Raw genomic sequence first — 19,665 nt, forward strand, 5'->3', positions numbered from 1 at the left:
TCTTGGACTCTAGTGATGTACACACACACAATACACCCTCATGCTCCTTCAAATCAGTTTAAACAAGAGCTGTAAATAATATCATGTGCATTTATTTAAGCGGTAGGCTATAGCAACAAGGTGTACATTTTATCCATTGATAAATTGATGATTGATGCTGCAACTCTGATAAATGTAAATATATTTCTGTGATATTGACTGACTTTTGAACACAGTTAGACATTCCTTTTCTCTTGAATGTTTTCGACAGATCATCTGCAAAAGTGGGACAGTAATTTATTTATAGCAAATTAATCTGCTGCTTAAATAATACAATATCATAGAGAAATTTTCATACATAAAGTGACCAAAAAAAATCTGTATATGTGCCTGCATGAAAATAATGTCAAATTAGCCTAAACTGGTTTTTGGAACATGGTTTCTGCTCAAACTGTGTACCATTCAATCATCTTTTAAAACCACCATAGATGTTTTATTTGTACTGTATGAAGAGTAATGATGTCAAACCAAAATGTATATTATTATTTAGTATTTTACTTATAAGTTTCATTGAATTAGTTCACCACTGCATGTTCTACACCTGTCATTTCATTTATTGACGCATAGACCTTCACTTCTCTTCAGCTTTCATTCCAACTGAACTCTTTCTGACTTTATCAGAAATATGTTTTTTTTACACAAAGAAACAGCAAAGTATGCAACTGTGGATTAGTTCTGCTTTGATGTAATATTCCTCCTTACATTTAAACTCCATTTCTGAGATCTGCCCAGAGAGCGTTTATACGTTTTAATTAGAATCATCCATGGATGTGTAATGCAGACAGGTCTTCAATAGACAATTTCATCAGATTCTGGGATTGTAGGGTGCAAATGGAGGAGATGTTTGCTTAAGAATTCATGTATTGTGCTCCATAAAAAAACTCCATTGTGCTCCTCTGAGCTTGATAGGTTAATCATTTAAGCACATTTAAATGGTTGCTGGTGTGCGTTATACCAGTTGATGCTCATTAGTAAGTTGAGGTACTGCTGCAGCCTTGGCGTTTAAAACCGCCTCTAATGGCTCGCAGCAGTATATTCTGACACAGGCTAATGAAACCTGCTCTCCATAGTTGAGTATTAACAAGCAACCAAGGGAGCGGGATCAGCACACTACATTCATAATACAACAGTAGGAGATGTAATACAGCAACCCCTCCGAAGAGGAGGAAGGTAATTGGTCACTGAACTTTACTTTGGCATGTGTGCTAAATCCCAGCTTTTCTCGAAACCTTTGACAAGGCCCCTGGAGGATCCCAATTAAATGTGTAATACTGAATATATTGCTCAACACAGCCTTGTAAATAAGGCCGGTCAGTGGAAATGCTTGGCAAGCAGTTGGCGGTGCCACTGGACAGAGTCTGGTTTATCGAACGGTGCGTTCGCTTTTTATTGAACACCAAATGTTCATGCTAAGAGTGGGAGTTTTTCCTCAGGAGTGTGCATTTATAAAAACAGCTGGGTAGATTAAATGTATGTTTAATGTAATGCATGATATGGAATGTAATGAGAATATGTTGTTCATAATAAGACTGAATTGTGGAAGTGACACGTTTCAGGACCACGGACAGCACTCCTACTGTTTTAAATGGAGACAGCCATGACTTGGTGGGAATAAATTTAAGAGACCTAAAGTCATTACTTTAGCACACAAGCCTTTAAAGGGGATTTTCTAACATTCAAGCCAACTGAAGGAACAATGGGGATTCTATTTTCCATTATGATGTCAGAATGCATTTTTTTTTTTTTTTTTTTTTTTTTTTTCAATGAATCAAAGACTTATTAGTTTGGGAACAACATGATACGTAAATGAAGACAGATGTTTCATTTTGGGTAAACTACCACTTTAAGCATTCCTCTATGTGTAAACGGCACTACTTTTCCATTGGATGCATGTGCTATGAATTCAGTTAGCTGTTGAAACCAGAGATGGGTTTACACTCTCTGCATAGCCTAGATCTCTGTTTCTCAGATAGCCTGCTCTGGTTTCAGCCTATCTATTGAATACAAGCACCGAACTTTCTGCACTCAGAGACCCAGCCACAGCAGACTTTACATTCTGAGCTGTGATTGCTCTCTGAGGGCTATTGATTTCTTGCATTATTCATTAGGAATACATTTACTTTTGAATTTACATAATTAGCTTTGAGTGTAAGTTAAAACCTACAGACGGGAACTGACATCAGCCTAATTTGTTCAAAGACGACTTTTGCATTATATTTTGAATTTATAAGTGAGTTTAAGGGCTTAGCAGTAGGATTAAGTGCGATCTGTCAGCGAGTCAGGTCTAATGAGCATCTCGCATCACCAAATCCCTTAAACACAACAAAGGCCGCAGCTGAGCTTCCATAGTGATGGTGTTTGGACTTGGATAAAGTGTCACTCTGTGGTCTCATGTGGCTGTTTGTAGATTCAATGCTATGAACAGTGTGGGAATCCAAGCTTTCGGTAGCAGATGCAGTTTTCACGGCGGTGTCCACCTGTCCAACATTTGCTTCCTTTGATCCACCAGAATCAGGCTGAACACCTGCCCACCTTTCAACCTGTGTGCCAGAGCATTTGACTGGGAACCATGAAAGAGGAAACCTGCCCTTCTCCACTCAGACTCCCACCCATCTTGAGGCAACCGTTAAGCATCTCTGGACTCTATATTCCAAGGTGAGGATATTCTAGGATCCTGCATTTAAAGGGTTAGTTCACCCAAAAATGAAAATTCTGTCATAATTTACTCACCCTCAAGTTGTTCCAAATCTGTATGAATTTCTTCTGCTGAACACAAAAGAAGATATTTTGAATAATATGGGTAACCAAATAGTTGATGGTATTGACTTCCATCGAATGGGTACTATGGAAGTCAATGTGTTTAGCTTGAAGGTGAGTAAATTATGACTGAATTTTTATTGTTGGGTGAACTATCCCTTTAAGATTTAGTTCCATATAATGAAGAGGATTATTTTGTTATTACATTTTAAGGACATAAACATAAAGAAAAATAAGTGTAATGTGACCTAAACTCATTGTCTTTCAATTGTGCATATAGGGACAACAGGGTCTACCCAAAAAGGCATCATGAAGAGCAAAGCCAACAGGCTTATAAAAAGATGGCTTTCAGTTATCGGAATGAACATATCCCTGCAGTCATTAAGGGACATCAACACTTCGGCTTCGGAGGGTCTGTGTTGCCTGAGTAAGCATTGCTAATTCTTACGACATATCTGATATATATATTGAACACAATTTAATAAAATTAAATATTACATTAGTTAAATTAAATTAAATGATTATAATTAATCATATTTTAAGTGATTTTAATTTAAACATTTAATTTTGTTTTTAATATATTTAAGTTTATTGTTTAAAGGAACACGCCGACTTTTTGGGACTTATTCAATGTATCCCCCAGAGTTAGATAAGTCCATACATACCCTTCTCATTTCCGTGCGTGCCGTAACTCTGTCTGACGCACCAACCGCTAGCCTAGCTTAGCACAAATACTGGAGGTATACGGCTCCAGCTAGCATACTGCTCCTAATAAGTGACAAAATAATGCCAACATTTTCCTATTTACATGTTGTGATTTGTATAGTCACAGCGTGTACAAATAACAAGGTCACATGAGACACAGCCATCTTCTAACCGTACACATACTGGGAGCTATATTCTCAGATGGCGAAGCACTGCTACTTGGGCGGAGTGATTTGCTCGCAGCGCCTGAGAAGCCCCGTGGTGAGGAGCAGAGAGTTCGCTCAGAGTTGTAGTAAATCACTCTGCAGAAGTAGCAGTGCTTCGCCCTCTGAGAATATAGTTCCCAGTATGCTAGCTGGAGCCATTTACCTCCAGTCTTTGTGCTAAGCTAGGCTAGCGGTGGGTGCGTCAGGCAGAGTTACGGCACGCACGGAGATGAGAAGGGTATGTATGAACTTATCTAACTCTGGGGGATATGGTGAATAAGCTAAAGTCCCCAAAAGTCAGCGTGTTCCTTTATATATATATATATATATATATATATATATATATATTAATTAAAGTATTATTTCATTAAATTTATGTAAATACAATATAGAACTGTTTAATGTTTAATTTACATAGTTGTATTTTATTAATGTATTTTTAATTAAATTTACATTATTTATAAACGTAATTTTATTTGTTTTGTTGAAAAACTGATCATGAAAAAGCCGATAACATTTTCTAAATGCATGCCTTAAAAGATTTTCAGACTAAAATTTGAATGTGCTTACGTTTAGGTCTGTCATCATTGAGCAATATTATGACCTCACCCTCACCAAGAAGAGTAATGTCCGACTGAATGACCAGCTGTAAGTTTTCACAGACTCTCGCTTGCTAATTTCACACACTAATCAAATTAGGTTATATTATCATATTTATTATTTTATTATGCATTGATTCCAGGGTTCCCAAACCGACGGACATTGACATGAGGTAAAATTATGAAATATCTTTCTGTCCGTTTTCTTTTGCACAACCTTGCATGCTGTATTTATTTATTTATTTGTATATAAATATTTGTATTTGTATTTGTGTGTATCAACTGCACATTAGAATAACACACATGCTCTCTTCTCTTCTACTCTCTTCCTTTCATGCTGTTGGGTAATTGGTTTTGCTGTCAGGCAGGGATGGATCAAGGATAGAGTGAAAGCACAATCTTTTCATTGGAAAAATCCTGAGATTTATAATCCTGTGTCTGTGTGTGTTCTTACAGTAAGAAGATGATTAAAGTTGATATTCCGAGGGAACATCCTTTCAGCTCCCACATCCCCCGGTATCCCGCTATATTTCCATCATACCGATCCCTACCAGTCCAGCCCTCCAGTGCTTCTGCTCCTGTAGTTGTGTGGCGGCATCATCAAAGGAGCAAATAAACATAAAATAAAAGCTGAATAACAAAAACTAAATTATGTATTGAAAAAGTTTGTGGACAAAATGCATTTTGTGATCCAGACAGCCTCTTTCACAAACAAAAAACATACATCTCATTCAAATATTGAGTACCTCACAAATATATGTGCACCCCTGCCCCAAAATCATTATAAACTAAATCATTTATCTGTAGCTCTGTTGGGTGCAGATAGTTCACTGAGTTCTGAGTCTGTACTTTCTTTTTTCCATTTAAAAGGTGCTAGAATGACCTTAGCTTCACTGAGAATAGTTTTTTTTTCTATTTCTTCTTCAAACAAGTGAAAAGCATGTCTCACCGCTGCAATGTCCTTGAGCGTTTGCAAACACACATTCTTTCATTCTCCAAGCATCTGTGCCACCTCTGCATTCGGAAATCTGAAGAATGACAGCAATCTGTATTTTAGCTATTGCTGGAGGTTTATAGAGGGAGAATCAATGTACATATTCTACCATAGACATTCTACAAGTCATTGTTAAAAGATGTCTTATTGATACTTTAAGTGACCCATGTCTGTAGTTTTCTTCTTCTGCGCCATTACTGTTAATTGTTGTATTCATGTACTTATCGATATATTAATTTATCTCCATACTAAGCAGTGTTGGTTTTTCAACGCAAACATGCCTAATTTAAATATGCTTTACGTTATCTCACTTTATTAACCAATGTCTTTACTGCTGACCTTTGATGATCTAATTCAACCATACTAATAAGCAAAAATGACTTCAACATTTAAACATCACATTTATGTTTAATTTTAATTTTAAGATTGTTGAACTTTCTACTTTTTCATCCAGTTCTTCTGCGATCCAGAATGGCAGCACAGCTGAAAGGTTTGTTTGAGCTGCGCCCTCTACTGTGTACATTTCCTTCAGCCTGAGACATTTGCCAAAAAATATAACTTTTTTAGGGGGGGGGGGGTGTATAGTGTGCGTGATGTTAATTGAAACGTGTGTGACAGAGATTGTACCCTTGAAAGTTAATGTTAATTAACAAGAGTATTGCTAAAAACAAACATTTATACAAAAAAGAAAATATAGCAACTCATGATGACAGTTGTAATCTTAAAAAAAAAAATCCAGGAAGAGCAACAGCTGGCATAATACGTGGGTCTAAGAGATAAGTTATTCCTGTTGTCATGGAGACGACTGACTCTTGACCTCAAGTGCCACAACTGAGGATACATAGAGAAGAGGCGGTTTTAAGAATTGATAATGTCCTTGTGTAGGTTTTGTGCCTTTTAAAATATATAACTAGTAGAGTTGTAAAACTCATTTACAGAATAGGTCAAATTAATCTACTTGTTACTTCTGACTTCACATGTCATCAGATGCAAAGTCTGTCTCTATTATATCATGTGGCACACCTCATTGCATGCGTAATAATTATAGGCCGCAAGTGTTTTTCCTGCTTTCTGCGTTTCTCTTATTGAAAATGAACTACAGTGTACAGTTGCCATGTCCGAAGTGCTGTTTAGTGGTATCAGTTCATGAGCGGACTACCAGGAATTCTCCTGATTAACCTGGGCCTGCAGTTTCTAGAAGAGGGTGGTACTCTCTCTAATGAGTAATACTATGCCTTTGTTACTCAGGCCCTGTCCAAAATGGCACACTTCATGTCTACTTGCAGTCTTGTGGACTTACAATGGCTGCTGTGTGCGGGTGTACGTTAAGTCCACAGGACCGTGCACAGTAGGGTGTCCCATTTGTCATTTCAGAAGCCCCTTTGTGGCCAATATCGCCCCTAGATGTGCACTTTTGCCGAGCCCGCAAGCCCATGAGCTCCGCATTAGACTTCTACTCGACAGTCAAAGCGACATTACATCACAAAAGGGGAGGAAGATCACGGGAGGCTTAGGGTTCCATTTGGGACAAGGCCTCAGAAAAAACAAGTTACGATTACTTGATTGGTTTGAGTACCATAAGCAAAAGAGTTTTCAAGGCAGGATCATACTTTTCACTCGTTTCCCCCACTTCTGCAGCTATCTTTCTCCTTAGTTGCATTCACTCATTTTCCAAAGCCATTGTTAAATGTTGAATTGTCAACACATCACAGAAGTTTGTTTCATAAATTGATGTTGATTTCCTAAAATGGTTTTGTTTGAACTCTTCATTATGGTGATTAGTGTTGCCATGTGGTTAGACACTTGGAACTTTTGGAACATTTATATCACCAAATTCTCTTCCTATTGATGCAGTGATGCAACAAAAAAAATATGTTTTATTGACAAACACGTTTAAATGATTTCCCCAATCAGCACAGGAGGAGGCCTGTGTACTGTATACATAGCCGACTCACATATGTTCCTCAAAAAATGTTTTGCATCCCTCCGCCACCTCACTCTCTGCTGTTTCCTCCCAGTCAGGGGTATGGGGGGAGCACACTGGGTTCAGGCCAAACTCTGATCTTGGAGCCCTCCCCTCGAACAGCACACCAAATACCCACTTAGCAATAGTCGTCATTTCCAATATAATCGGGCTATATGAATAACCCACTTCTAGCCAAAATAACCTTGAATTTGGTTACATGTTGGTATAGACAACAGGATACCCCACTATGGGGTCTATTACAACATTTGACTTTGTCTATTCAAGTATAAATTGTACATATTATCATATGTACACATGTTTCAGCAGTGTGGGTAGCTGATGGCTGTGGGTATATTGCATTAAAATGTTGGCCTTTCAACACAAACAGCCTCTGAGAAACGCAAGGAAATGTAAAAAGTGTTGCAACCGTCCCCACTCTCCTCTATTCTTTTTTTTTCTACTTCAGGACCTTTTTCAAACAAGTGAAAAGCATGTCTCACAGCAGCAATGTGTGTCGGCCCACTGGTTGTCCTTGAGCACTTGGGTACACAGATCCTTTCACTGACAACTCTGCATACTGAAAGCTGAAGAATGACAGCAATCTGTATTTCAGCCATTGTTGGAGGTGTATAAGGGACTGCAATTATATATAATAATAATAATATGTATACATATATATTATTTTTGGAATGGCCTTTACAGGCAGTCTAGCATACATAATGTTTAATTGAGTAATTTTTCATCAATGCAGAAAGTTTTTCTGTGAATATTGTCAGAGTAAACCATAACTGTTGTTGACTTCTTCAGACACTATGAAAATAGTATAGTTCACTGTCATCAACTAAATGATTGGCACATTCCACAAAGAACTTCAGGGATCCATGACTCTATTAAATCAATAGAGGGCGCAAATCCCATGTTTTTAGGTGTGAAAATGTCAAATAGACCTAAAAAATTTGTCTAAGGTAAAATTAAACTTAGCCAAACACATACAAATTTCACATTAATTTGGCTGTATTTGTAATTTTATAAATAATTAAAAATGATTTAAAAACAAAAGCTTTCTATTTCAGATAAATGCTGTTCTTCTATTCATCAAAGAATCCTAAAAAGAAATTGTTTTTAACATTGATAATGATAATAAATGTTTCTTTGGCAGCAAATCATCATATTTCTGAAGGATCATGTGACACTGAAGAGTAATGATGCTGAAAATTCAGCTTTGATCGCAGGAATAAATTGCATTTTAAAATATATTCAAATAGATAACAGTTATTTTAAATTGTAAAAATTTTTCACAATATTACTGTTTTTGCTGTATTTTGGATTAAATAAATGAAGCCTTGGTGAGCAGAAGAGACTTTTTTTAAAACATTAAAAAAATCAAAATATATGTATATGTATATGTTTTGAGGGTTGCTTAATGTTTAGTGCTAGAAAATTTGATAATTACACAAATCAGATTTTTAAACTGGATTTAGACATGCCCTACATTTTGGTGTAAAAGCTAAAAAAAAATGAAGCTTGTAATAATATAACATAATATAATATAATTCAACATCATGTTTTGTTAAGGTGACAGTGATAAATGCTGTTGCTGAATACAGCAAGGTCTCTTCATAACTTCAGCTTTTAGGAAACCGGCCACTAGATAATGAAACAACAATTTTGTAGTATCTTAATTCCAACACTAGATGGGAGAATTGTCTTTCTTTAGAAATCTTCTGTCAACTGAAACAAAGCCCTGTGTTGCAGTGGGTTTTATTTAAAACACCCCCAACCCCTTTGTCCGAGACCATATTTGAAGGCTTTCCTTTATATGCTGATATGTACCTGTTCTTCTGTTGTAATTCATTCATTCATTCATTCATTGTATTTAAGCAATAAGGTTATGTTCATATAACTGAATTTAAATAAGTTTGCAGAGCCCCCCTGGCTGAGAACCACTGCTGTAGAACATTTGTATTGATTATAGCTGTACTAACTAAATTATGTATAAAAGTTATTTTGCCTACACATGTCATTTTAACTAGAGGTAGTTGCAACATGTAGTGTCGTTTAATATGCTGTAAATATTTTCAAAAATAAAGACAAACATCGACAGTGTAATGTTGCTTAGTTAAAGACTCAACAAACCACATTTCACCAGTATGGGAACTTTCTCAAACTGTGTGCTTTGGGTGACTGTGAATGCAATCTGTTATAATGCTGTGTGATTATTGTTTGCATCTAGTTTTTGGTGGAAGCCCACACATTTCCAGTGCAGTCACGCACAAACCCACTTCACATGAATGAGTACTGTGTCCTCTAACACACATGAGCACTCTCAAAGATGAGGGTGTGTGTAATACCCCGGGAATGTGCTAAAAATATGCACGGCTTGGTGAACACACCCCCATAATACACAGCATGTCCGACTATGACTAACAATACCCTCAACATCCCTCCTCTGTTTTTACTTTCTCCTCCATTACAGGCAACAGCAAACTGATGAAAGATACATAGAGATACTCATGTATTATTTGGCGTCTCTTTTTTTGCTGCTGATTGGCTTTGACATCACAATAAAGGCTTGAATGCTCTACATTTGTAAAAGGTTAATTATCTAATAATTCATGAAGGGTTGTCCAATTCTTATTGGTGACGTACTGGTGTCATTATAGTGACAACCTGTACATAATTTATGTGCCTGAGTGGATGTTGCTATGTATAACAAAAAGGATATGTCATGCATTCTTAATTACTTTAAAACATTACGGAAACATCATAAATCAATATAGCACCATATATTTTATGTGTTTATGACTGTGTAAGAGCAGTGATTCCCAACCTTTTGTGTCAGGTGCCTCCACGACTGAATGCGTAGTGCCACTCCATTTACCAAAACCATTAGCACTTTCATGAAAATGATCAAAATTAACCCTATATTTAGGGTTAGTTGCTTGTAATTATGCATAATTTAATGTTATTACTATAGTAACTGCATGTAACGTGTAACAACGACACTGTAAAATAAATGTTACCAAACATGTATGTACACATTAAGTGCATTGTATCAAATTATTAATTTAAACGTTAAACACTTAATATAAAGTGGGTCAAAAAAAAAAGTTAAACGTGAAAGTACCATCCAAATATTTAAATGATAGTTCACCCAAATCTGAAAATTCTGTCATCATTTACTCACTCTCTTGTTGTTCCAAACAACTTGTAATCAAACAGAACACTATAAAAGAAAAGAAGAAGTTGCTACCTTCATTTTTTAAGTAGGCTACATTCAACTTGAATGTTTAAGTAATTACAACTTAAATTTGACTTTTTAAAAAAATGAGTTTATTCTTGTATAACTTGTATAAAAAAGTTGATCATATAATTTTACATCATTTACAGTGTTGATGGACATCATTGACTTCCATATTATTTTTTATTTCCATACTATGGAAGTCAATGGTGCCCCAAAACTGTTTGGGTCTCCATGTTCTTCAAAATATCTTCTTTTGTGTTCAGAATAAGAAATTCATCTTTGGAACAACTTGAGGGTGAGTAAATGATGACAGAATTATCATTTTTTTGGGTTAGCTATCCCTTTAAGACTCCATATAGAACCTTTTTGGCATAAAGCATTCTTAAAAATTGATCAAGAACCCTATTGTTCTATATAGAACCCCATTTTTTTCATAGAGTAAAGCTGAGGTATAACATACTGAAGGTGCAAACAGTGTCATACACATATACAAAACACCATCATTGTAACACGAGACAGTAAAATAATGCAATAAACATTCATTTTTAATAACATAAGATGTAACATGAACCAGAATAATGCCATACATTATAAAAATTGTACACAACGTGACTTTGGGAGTGACCTTCACAAGGACCAACAACATCCATCACCAAATATGTAAAATGTCAAGTTGCTGGCCAGGGGAAGCAGTTAAGCAAAGATGTATTTAATAAATTAGGAAATGTAGGTACTGTGTTAAAAAGAACCATTTATCTTCATCAAAGTATCCAAAGAGTAACAAAATTGGATGCTTAAAAACAATAGACGCCTCTAGGAACTAGTGAGCTCTGAATGCGGCGACGTCACGGAAAAGGTGCTGTCAACCCGGTGTAGCCCCGCCTCTACAAGTGACGTATGTGGTAATTCCCCCGCTGATTGGTTAAGGTCACTATCAGTTGCGTCTGTGAGAACCGCTAGCAGAACCCACGCGCACAACAGTTGCAGCACCGTGTATTTGCACAGTGAGCGCGAGGGCAGCGCATCTTCACACTCGTTTTACTTCATGTAATCGTTTTATTTCTACATGTTGAATAATAGCGGTTTGTTTCAATATTTAAATGTATCCAGTTTTATTGTTTGGAGGTCTGTTGCGTTAATACCTAACGTAAAAGAGGCGTCAGTCTACTCACAAATCTGTTTTGTTTGTTATTATTTTTCGCTTGATACGCTGTGTGCTCGACAAGATGCCGCGCGGATACATTTCGTAGTTCCCTCCGCAGTTTTCTTATCCTCCGGAAGTGGCGGTCAGTTTAACACTAGTTACTTCAGTGTAAAAGGTAAGTTAAAAAGTTCCTCAATTTTGTGTAACTACTGTAATTGACTATGTACATTCCTTATTCATTTCACTATTTCATCTGTTCTGCATGCCATGCTGTCTGGAAACATGTCCATGCATGATTGCAAGCAATGTCTTCCAAGTCAAGACATTGTAAAAACGCTTTAATAACTGATGCCTCTTGGAAACTATTTTAGTTTGGGCGTGGACGACAGGAATTCATGCACAGCTATAACGTTAACTAAAATTCTCTTATGAGGAGAAAAGTCTTCTGTTAGTGTTTTAGTTTGAGAGTTGCATAATGGCTGCATACATTGTTATCTTAATTTTGAATATTGGTTGTCATTATGAACAATACAATTCATGGCATTATATTAAGGTAGGCTATTTTCTTAAATGCACAAGGCATCACACGTGATGTTTATTTTGTTGGCCTGTCAAAGTGTCTCTTTCATATGTCTTCATTTAAGAAATATTAAGATCTTAGTACGCATATGTCAGTATTATAGTCTTTCTCTATTGATGACTTTAATCTCTTTAGATGCAAATAGGTTCATTAAAGTTGCAGTAGGAAATTTGGTGCTTGCACTTCAACGTGTATTAAATAACAAGCACTCTAAAGTACAACTTACAAGCTTATCTAATTGCTTCAATAAAAGGCATGCACTTGGAAGTGAAGGTGATGAAGGTGATGATGATGGTTTGGCTTGAACAGTTAATGTCAAAGCATGTATTTGAGAGGTCTGGGTTTGAACTACTGGGTGTCTGACTCTGACCACTATCTGAATGTGACAAGAGCACTGTATCCATTAGAAATACACTCTTTTGTCATTTCCCTGTCACCATGGTAACAGATTGTGAAATGTGTTTTTCTATGTATGTACTAGTCCTAACCAGAAATGTGTGCCAGTGAAGTACTTTTTATTTTATTTTATATTTGCTAGTGCTACCACATTATTTAAAGGGACAATGAGCGGCCTCAGTGGCCAATTTGTGAATATTTTCACAGTAAGATATATTGGGGGTGGACTCTTTTATCTTCCTTCATAGCCATCGAGAGTAGAAGCTATGAGGTGGATGCTCTCTCTCTCTCTCTCTCTCTCTCTCTCTCTCTCTCTCTCTCTCTCCCTCTCCCTATCTCTTTATTTGTCACTTTCTATAAACAGTACTCCAAGAAACAAAGACTTTGATGCATTACAATTTTGGAAACTGAACACAGCAGTTGAACAGGACAGAGGATTTCTGCTGAGATTCCTATAATGATTATTTTCCACAGTTTTCCACAGTGAAATTCAATGCGTAACGAAAGCCCAATATTTTATTGATGATGTACACCACACATTTACGCTGAGTCAGAGTGATTGTGTTAGTAAATTTCTTCGGCCTGTGTCAGTGTTTCGAAACATGATTGGATGGAACAGGGTGTCAAATTGTCCTCTGCGTAGCTTAAACACCAGTAGATTTTTGAAGTGATTGTGTGAAAAGGCTTGTTTCTAACAGACTGGACTGAACATTAATCTGATAAGCCGCAGATGTCTTTAATAACATCTAAAATTATGAATGACTGCAGTTATCATGCCTCATGATCAGTGCCACTATGTCATGAGACATTCATTTTAAACTAGCAACCTAATGGGTTAAATAATTAGTACAATAAATTATTTGTATTAACTGAAAATGTTACAAATTGAAAATATTAAAAAAGTTTCATGTGTAGTATGTCGACTGACAAACAGAACAGACGTAATCCAAGAATGCATATGTAAGAAAGTCAACTTCAGACATATAAAAAAAACTATACCATATTTTGCCACTTTTTGTAATATCTGTTTATTCATTTGCCTAAGTAGTTTTAAAATGTTTTCATCTAATAATGAATTTATGCACTTAATTGTGATTAATTTTATTAATTAATTAGCCTAATTAATTAATTAATTAGCATCATGCTAATTCATTAATGGTTCAATTAAGTGTTTATAACATTGTTATAATGTGGCTCACACTTTTTAGTAGGTGTCTTTAAGTCAAGTCAAGCCAACTTTATTTATATAGCGCTTTATACAATACAGATTGTTTCAAAGCAGCTTTACAGTGATAACAGAAAATTATGCATTTCGGCTGTTGTTCAGCTGAAGTCAGTTATTAAATTAGTTCATTTCATCTGTAAACAGATTAAAGTTTTACTACTTAGTTATAGATGTATTTACAGATTTATTTAAAATTTTAAATACAATGTAAAAACATGTTTGTACACAATGAGTTCATATCAAATGATTAATTTAAATGTTAGTACATAGCCTAGTAGTTGCAACTGCAAGGGGATGTGATAGTCCTCTATATGTGTCCATTGCCCTTTCTCATAATAATAAACTAAAAGAATGTTCCATATCATCCATTCTGGCTTCTATTTCTGTGCTTGGTATGTCCCAGACTGGACAAACCTAAGGTATGCATTAGAGGCTGTAATTTCCTTTTCCATCAATATTGTATTATGGTGCCATTATGGGGCACTTTCCATTTCTTCAACTCTTTGTGTACTTCCTACAGCTTCTCCAATGCCCTGCCCAGCTCTCAGATTAGTGGTTGTGAGTGTGAAAACACTCCTAGGTACATCATATATGAGTATATATTTAAACTAGATGTACTGCAATTTGCAAACAAATCGCAAAGAGGGACAGAGGATGCAATGGTTGATACAATTGCTAGCCATTTACAACAAGCAAAGGCTTATGTGCGTGTTCTTTTTATTGATTATACCTCTGCCTTTAATACTATGCAGATACATTTACTCTTGGAACGTCTCCTTGTTCTCGGTGTAAATGGAGGAATAGTACATTGGATAAAGAATTTTTTAACAAATAGACCACAGCGAGTTTGTGTTCGGGGGTTTAAAGGGATAGTTCACCCAAAAATGAAAATTCTGTCAGTAATGACTCACCCTCATGTTGTTCCAACCCCGTAAGACCTTTGTTCATCTTCGGAACACAAATTAAGATATTTTTGATTAAATTTTTGATTAAAGCACTACGTTAACACTAGTTAACGTAGTGTTTTTGCGCAGCGCGTCACACACATGACCAGCGTCGGCCAATAGTGAGCCTACGTGGTGACGTGCAACACTGACGCGCTGCGCAAAAACACTACGTTAACTCACTCGAGGCCCAGAGAGAAGGAAATGAAGAGTGGAATAAAGTCGTTATTTTTGGGTTTTTTTAGCGCACAAAAAGTATTCTCGTCGCTTGATAAACTTAAGATTAAGCCACTGTAGTCACTTGGACTATATTAACGATCTCTTTAATAACTTTTCTGGGCCAGCAAGTTTCAGTCCCTTAGAAGTCTATGGAGGAGTGAGACAGCGCTCAGATTTAATCAAAAATATCTTAATTTGTGTTCCGAAGATGAACGAAGGTCTTACGGGGTTGGAACAACATGAGGGTGAGTAATTACTGACAGAATTTTCATTTTTGGGTAAACTATCCCTTTAAATCAGATATTATGTCTTTAAACACGGGGGCACCCCAAGGATGCGTCCTGTCACCTCTGTTGTTTTCTGTTTATACAAGTGGTATAAGAGAGCAGCATGAGAATTATAAATTATACAAATATGCTGATGATATGGCACTTGTGGCACTTTTATGGAAAGACTGTGTACATTTTGAGTATGAGGAGCAGGTTTTGAAACTAGAAAAATAGTGTGAAGCAAGTTCTTTATTGTAAGTAAATCAAAAGAGTTGATTTTAAATTATTCAGAGCGTGTAACAGAAATAATGTTATGTGATCAAACAGTTGAAATTGTGAAGAGACTTTGAAGTATTTGGGAACCATGATTGACTGTAAATTGAATTTTTCTGATAATGTGAATCTTATTTGTAAGAAAGCAAATCAAAGGCTATTCTTGCTAAGGAAATTGAGAGAATTTTCTGTAAGTCAGGTTGTTCTGCAAAGAGTTTATATAAGTTTAATTGAGAGTGTTTTAGGGTATAATATAACTGTGTGGTTTGGATGAGTTACATCTGTGAATAAAGTAAAATTAGATAGAATTACAAGAGTAGCGGGAAAAATTATAGGATTTAAGCAAAAATCAGTCGCACAGTTATATCAAATTGCTGTTCAGAGAAAAGCTTTGACTATAGCAAGCAAGAGACACAACACACCCCTTGAATCATGTTTTTGAATTATTGCCATCACGTTGTCACTACAGAACACCAAAAGCGACCAAAGCAATAGCCTATATAAACAAACTTTTGTACCAAATGCAATAAGTCTTTTGAATAAGAGGAAGGAAATGTGAATATTTTAATCTTGGTGTATATTGTGTATTGTTAATTGTTTTGTGATTGTATGGCGAGACCAAAGACCAATTTTCAGCTAAGGCTGAACAATAAAGTACTACTAACTAACTAACTGTGGGCAAATGATTAGACCAGAGCGTTTGGGAAGAAGTTTAAGTTTTAAGTGGACATCCACCATAGATGTTTGTCTTTTTGGTTTCTTTTGCGACTGCAGCTATGAAGGTAATCCTCCTCAGTATGGGGCTGCACATAGTAGCCGTGTCCTTTAACAAGAAAATACACCTTTATTTTCACACCAGGGCAGCAGCCTGAGCTCAGGACCGTTTTACAAAACCACACACGCTGTTGCCATAGTCACAGTGTGAGGTGAAGTTGAGTTTGATAAGAGACCTCAGGAGGGTGAAAGGGGTTTGATTCTGTGGCTCTTTGATATGTTTCTTATGGGAAGTTTTCTATGATCACAACTGTGTGTATTAAATGTGTTGTGGATATGGAGTGAGAGTATGTACAGGGGCTTTGAGAGCAGATGTTGTCGTTGCTCAAGCGCAGTGGCAGGTGTTGCCGCTGTCTCCTTTCCTCATCCATAAAAGATGTGATTTCTATACCTAAACAGGTGGGTGAGGTTACAGCTAGATGGAAAAGACACCATTCTGTCTCAGACTTGTCTGGTTTTCACTGTATTTAATATGTTGTCTATTTAAAGCAATTTGTTTTTACATGCTGCATTCACCTAATAGTGGAGGCAAAATCTGATATCTTTAACATTGTGTTTAAGCCTTAATGACATATTATCTCATTATGTCTGTTCAGACAGTCTGTGCTGTAGACAGCTGATATCAATAGCTCGGTTCAACTTTCATTTGGTGTCATTTATATTAATTGCTGTCTTTGTGTTGTAGAAAGAGGGCAATTCCCACAGTGAAATCTTCTTCCCTCACAGAAAACAGAAAAATTACAAAATAAGCATTACATTTATTATATTTATGCTAACAGTAATTAAAAATTCTATTTAAACACACTACTTGTAAGAATTTCATCTTCTAGCAATGGAATTTTATTTCCTTTTTTCCAAACATTTCGTTGTTAAATAATTGACGCATTTGGCGGAAACCCATTAGGTTTCTTCTCACATGTCATGCGAACACATGATTCCTCAAGAATCAATAAAGTTTGTTCATGTGCGTCAAACAAGTATGCTTGAGCTTCCGTTGAACATATTTGATGTGCTCTTTGAATGTGTGTTGTTCAATGTTAATATGTGAATAAATGCCTAAATTAAATCTGTTCATCATATAAAGTGACCGTGTCTCTTCAGAAATGTGCTACTCATATGGAATACTAGGCTATTACTTGATGAACTTTTCATAATTGTTTTGGTGGAATGGCCTTTAAGTGGAGGGACAGAAATCTCTCAGGTTTCATTAAAATATGTTCATTTGGGTTTTGAAGATGGAAGAAAGTCGTGATTTAAAATGATGTGAGGGTGAGTAATTTGTGACATAATTTTCATTTGTGAGTGAACTATCCCTTTAAATGTACAAAATCAACTGTTAAGGAACTGGAATCATTAAAATCCCAATGATTAGTTATGTAGTAACAACCAATCACATTAGTAATTTCATCCCGATCTAGCCTTTACAATATTCCAAAATGTCTACTAACAGGCTGTGGGCAGGACTATGTGACTTAAAGGGCCCCTATTATGGATTTTTGAAAATGACCTTTCATGTAGTGTGTAACATAGCTCTAAGTGAATGAAAACATCCTGCACATTTTTAAATCTGAAAGTGCAACGTATATAAAGTTATTGTCTTTCAAAAGTAAGAGTCGACTCTGAGTCAATAAAATGAATGACTCGAATGAGTCATAAGCCGCTTTGTTGTGACGTCAAGACGAAACATTAACATATTTCCCGCCCACTTATTGCACGCAGACACCAGGGAAAACTTGAACCTCAAACCGGCAGCTGATTCCTGTGGATGCTGGATAGCATCATGTCGAGAAGACACTGTGCTCTATAATGTGAAGGTAAAGCCAGTTTTTTTTTTCACTGCCCAAGGACGAGCATGTGAAGAATTAGTGGTTAGATTAATCTTTACCATGATACCACAGCTGTATAATCCAAAACGTTTGCCGACGTGTTCCCTTTATTTCACTGACAACTGCTTCTCAAATCTCGGAGTTCAATGCAGGATTCGCAAACCGTTTTTACTCTTGAAAGTGTTTGAAAAACTTAGTTTTGAGTTTTATATTGTGTAGTTCTCCTGCTAACTGGCTAACTCACGTTATCACTGTCCTCCTGAAATACTTCTGCTAATCAGTTGTGGGCCACAATTATCTATAACTGTGTCTATTAATGCAGATTGTCTGTCATTCTCACTACTTTAAGGAAATATTTGTATTACCAACTTTGTTACATCAGATCATTCACTCTAGAGCTCGGCTAATGTATACATTGCATACATGCACTGTTACTGATACAGTTTCCATGTATTCACTGCAATATATTAGAAAAATACTCAGTAAATAAATTAGTACAAGTAAAATAATCGGTTTGTTGATGGACATGCACTTGTTAATGCTGATGGTGAGGAATTACAGTTGCAACATCTCATATAATGTACCTCAAACTGAGTAGTGTATCACTGAGAAACACTGAGTCCTGCTCGAGTCGTCCTTGTGATGGAGGTTCGGGTTGAATAACTAGTTCTTCCAATGTTTCATCATCGGACTCAATTCAACGTCATTGTTCGTTACTGTGTTTAGTTTACAGTGTATGAAGCCTCAGGACAGCTGACGTTGTTATGGCAATGAGCGTTTTAGTTTTCAACGCGCTGTACACGGTAGGCCAATCACAACAAACTGAGCTGTCTGGCCAATCAGAGCAGAGTAGCTTGTGGAAAGGAGGGATTTAGAGAGATTGATTCATCTCACGAGTAGGGATGGGACGGTATGAAAATTTCATATCACGATTATAGTGACCAAAATTATCGTGATTATCAATATTATCACGGTTTTGTTAAAACGAGATGAAAGTGTTCAAAAAGAGCTGATGCTCACACTGAAGACATTTCAACAAGTTTTATATTTGAAAATCAACAAACAACAAATAAAACAGCAGCTCTATGCACTTTTTTAAGCAAGATTATATTCTGTGGCATTTCCTTCCTTATAATGACGGTCGTCAATAGCAACACATTATAACGGCGCACATCCATGTATCGCAACGGACACGCGCTCTCGTTTCATTCAAATAAGTTAACATTAGCCTACAACTTGCCGTCTTGCGTCTCCGTTTTTGGACGATTGTTTTGTACGCTGTACAAAATGGATTTATAAATTGGTAAGATTTAAAACATTAACCCTCTGGGGTCTGAGCTGTTTTTGGGGCCCTTGAGATGTTCTGACATGCCCTGACATTTGTGCTTTTTTCAGTTGCTTATAAACATATTAATGGCAAAGGTGTAAATTCACTCTATAAAGCACAAACAGGGCTACCATAATATGTGAGCCACGTGTATGTACATGTTTTCATTTTTGAGAGA

The 19,665-nt window shown here is 36.3% G+C and overlaps 2 protein-coding genes across 3 annotated transcripts in view; both read left to right on the forward strand.

Moving 5' to 3' along the window:
• Nucleotides 1–2,548: 2,548 nt before the first annotated feature.
• spmip4 (sperm microtubule inner protein 4) lies at nucleotides 2,549–4,922 on the forward strand (the record flags this gene model as incomplete). The annotated part of the gene is made up of 5 exons (XM_081388888.1): nucleotides 2,549–2,694; nucleotides 3,077–3,223; nucleotides 4,284–4,355; nucleotides 4,450–4,479; nucleotides 4,763–4,922. Exons 1-5 carry the CDS (start codon nucleotides 2,609–2,611, stop codon nucleotides 4,920–4,922), a joined length of 495 nt encoding a protein of 164 aa, XP_081245014.1. The 5' UTR covers nucleotides 2,549–2,608.
• A 6,518-nt stretch (nucleotides 4,923–11,440) lies between these two features.
• Nucleotides 11,441–19,665, forward strand: part of osbpl3b (oxysterol binding protein-like 3b) — a 98,181-nt gene continuing 89,956 nt past the window's right edge. For both annotated transcript variants that reach the window (XM_081389468.1, XM_081389469.1), the window contains exon 1: nucleotides 11,441–11,829. The gene's annotated coding sequence lies outside the window, so the exon portion shown is untranslated. The remainder of the gene's footprint in view (nucleotides 11,830–19,665) is intronic.

This window comes from Scardinius erythrophthalmus, assembly GCF_964197995.2.
Source record: "Scardinius erythrophthalmus genome assembly, chromosome: 16".
NCBI lineage: Eukaryota > Metazoa > Chordata > Actinopteri > Cypriniformes > Leuciscidae > Scardinius > Scardinius erythrophthalmus.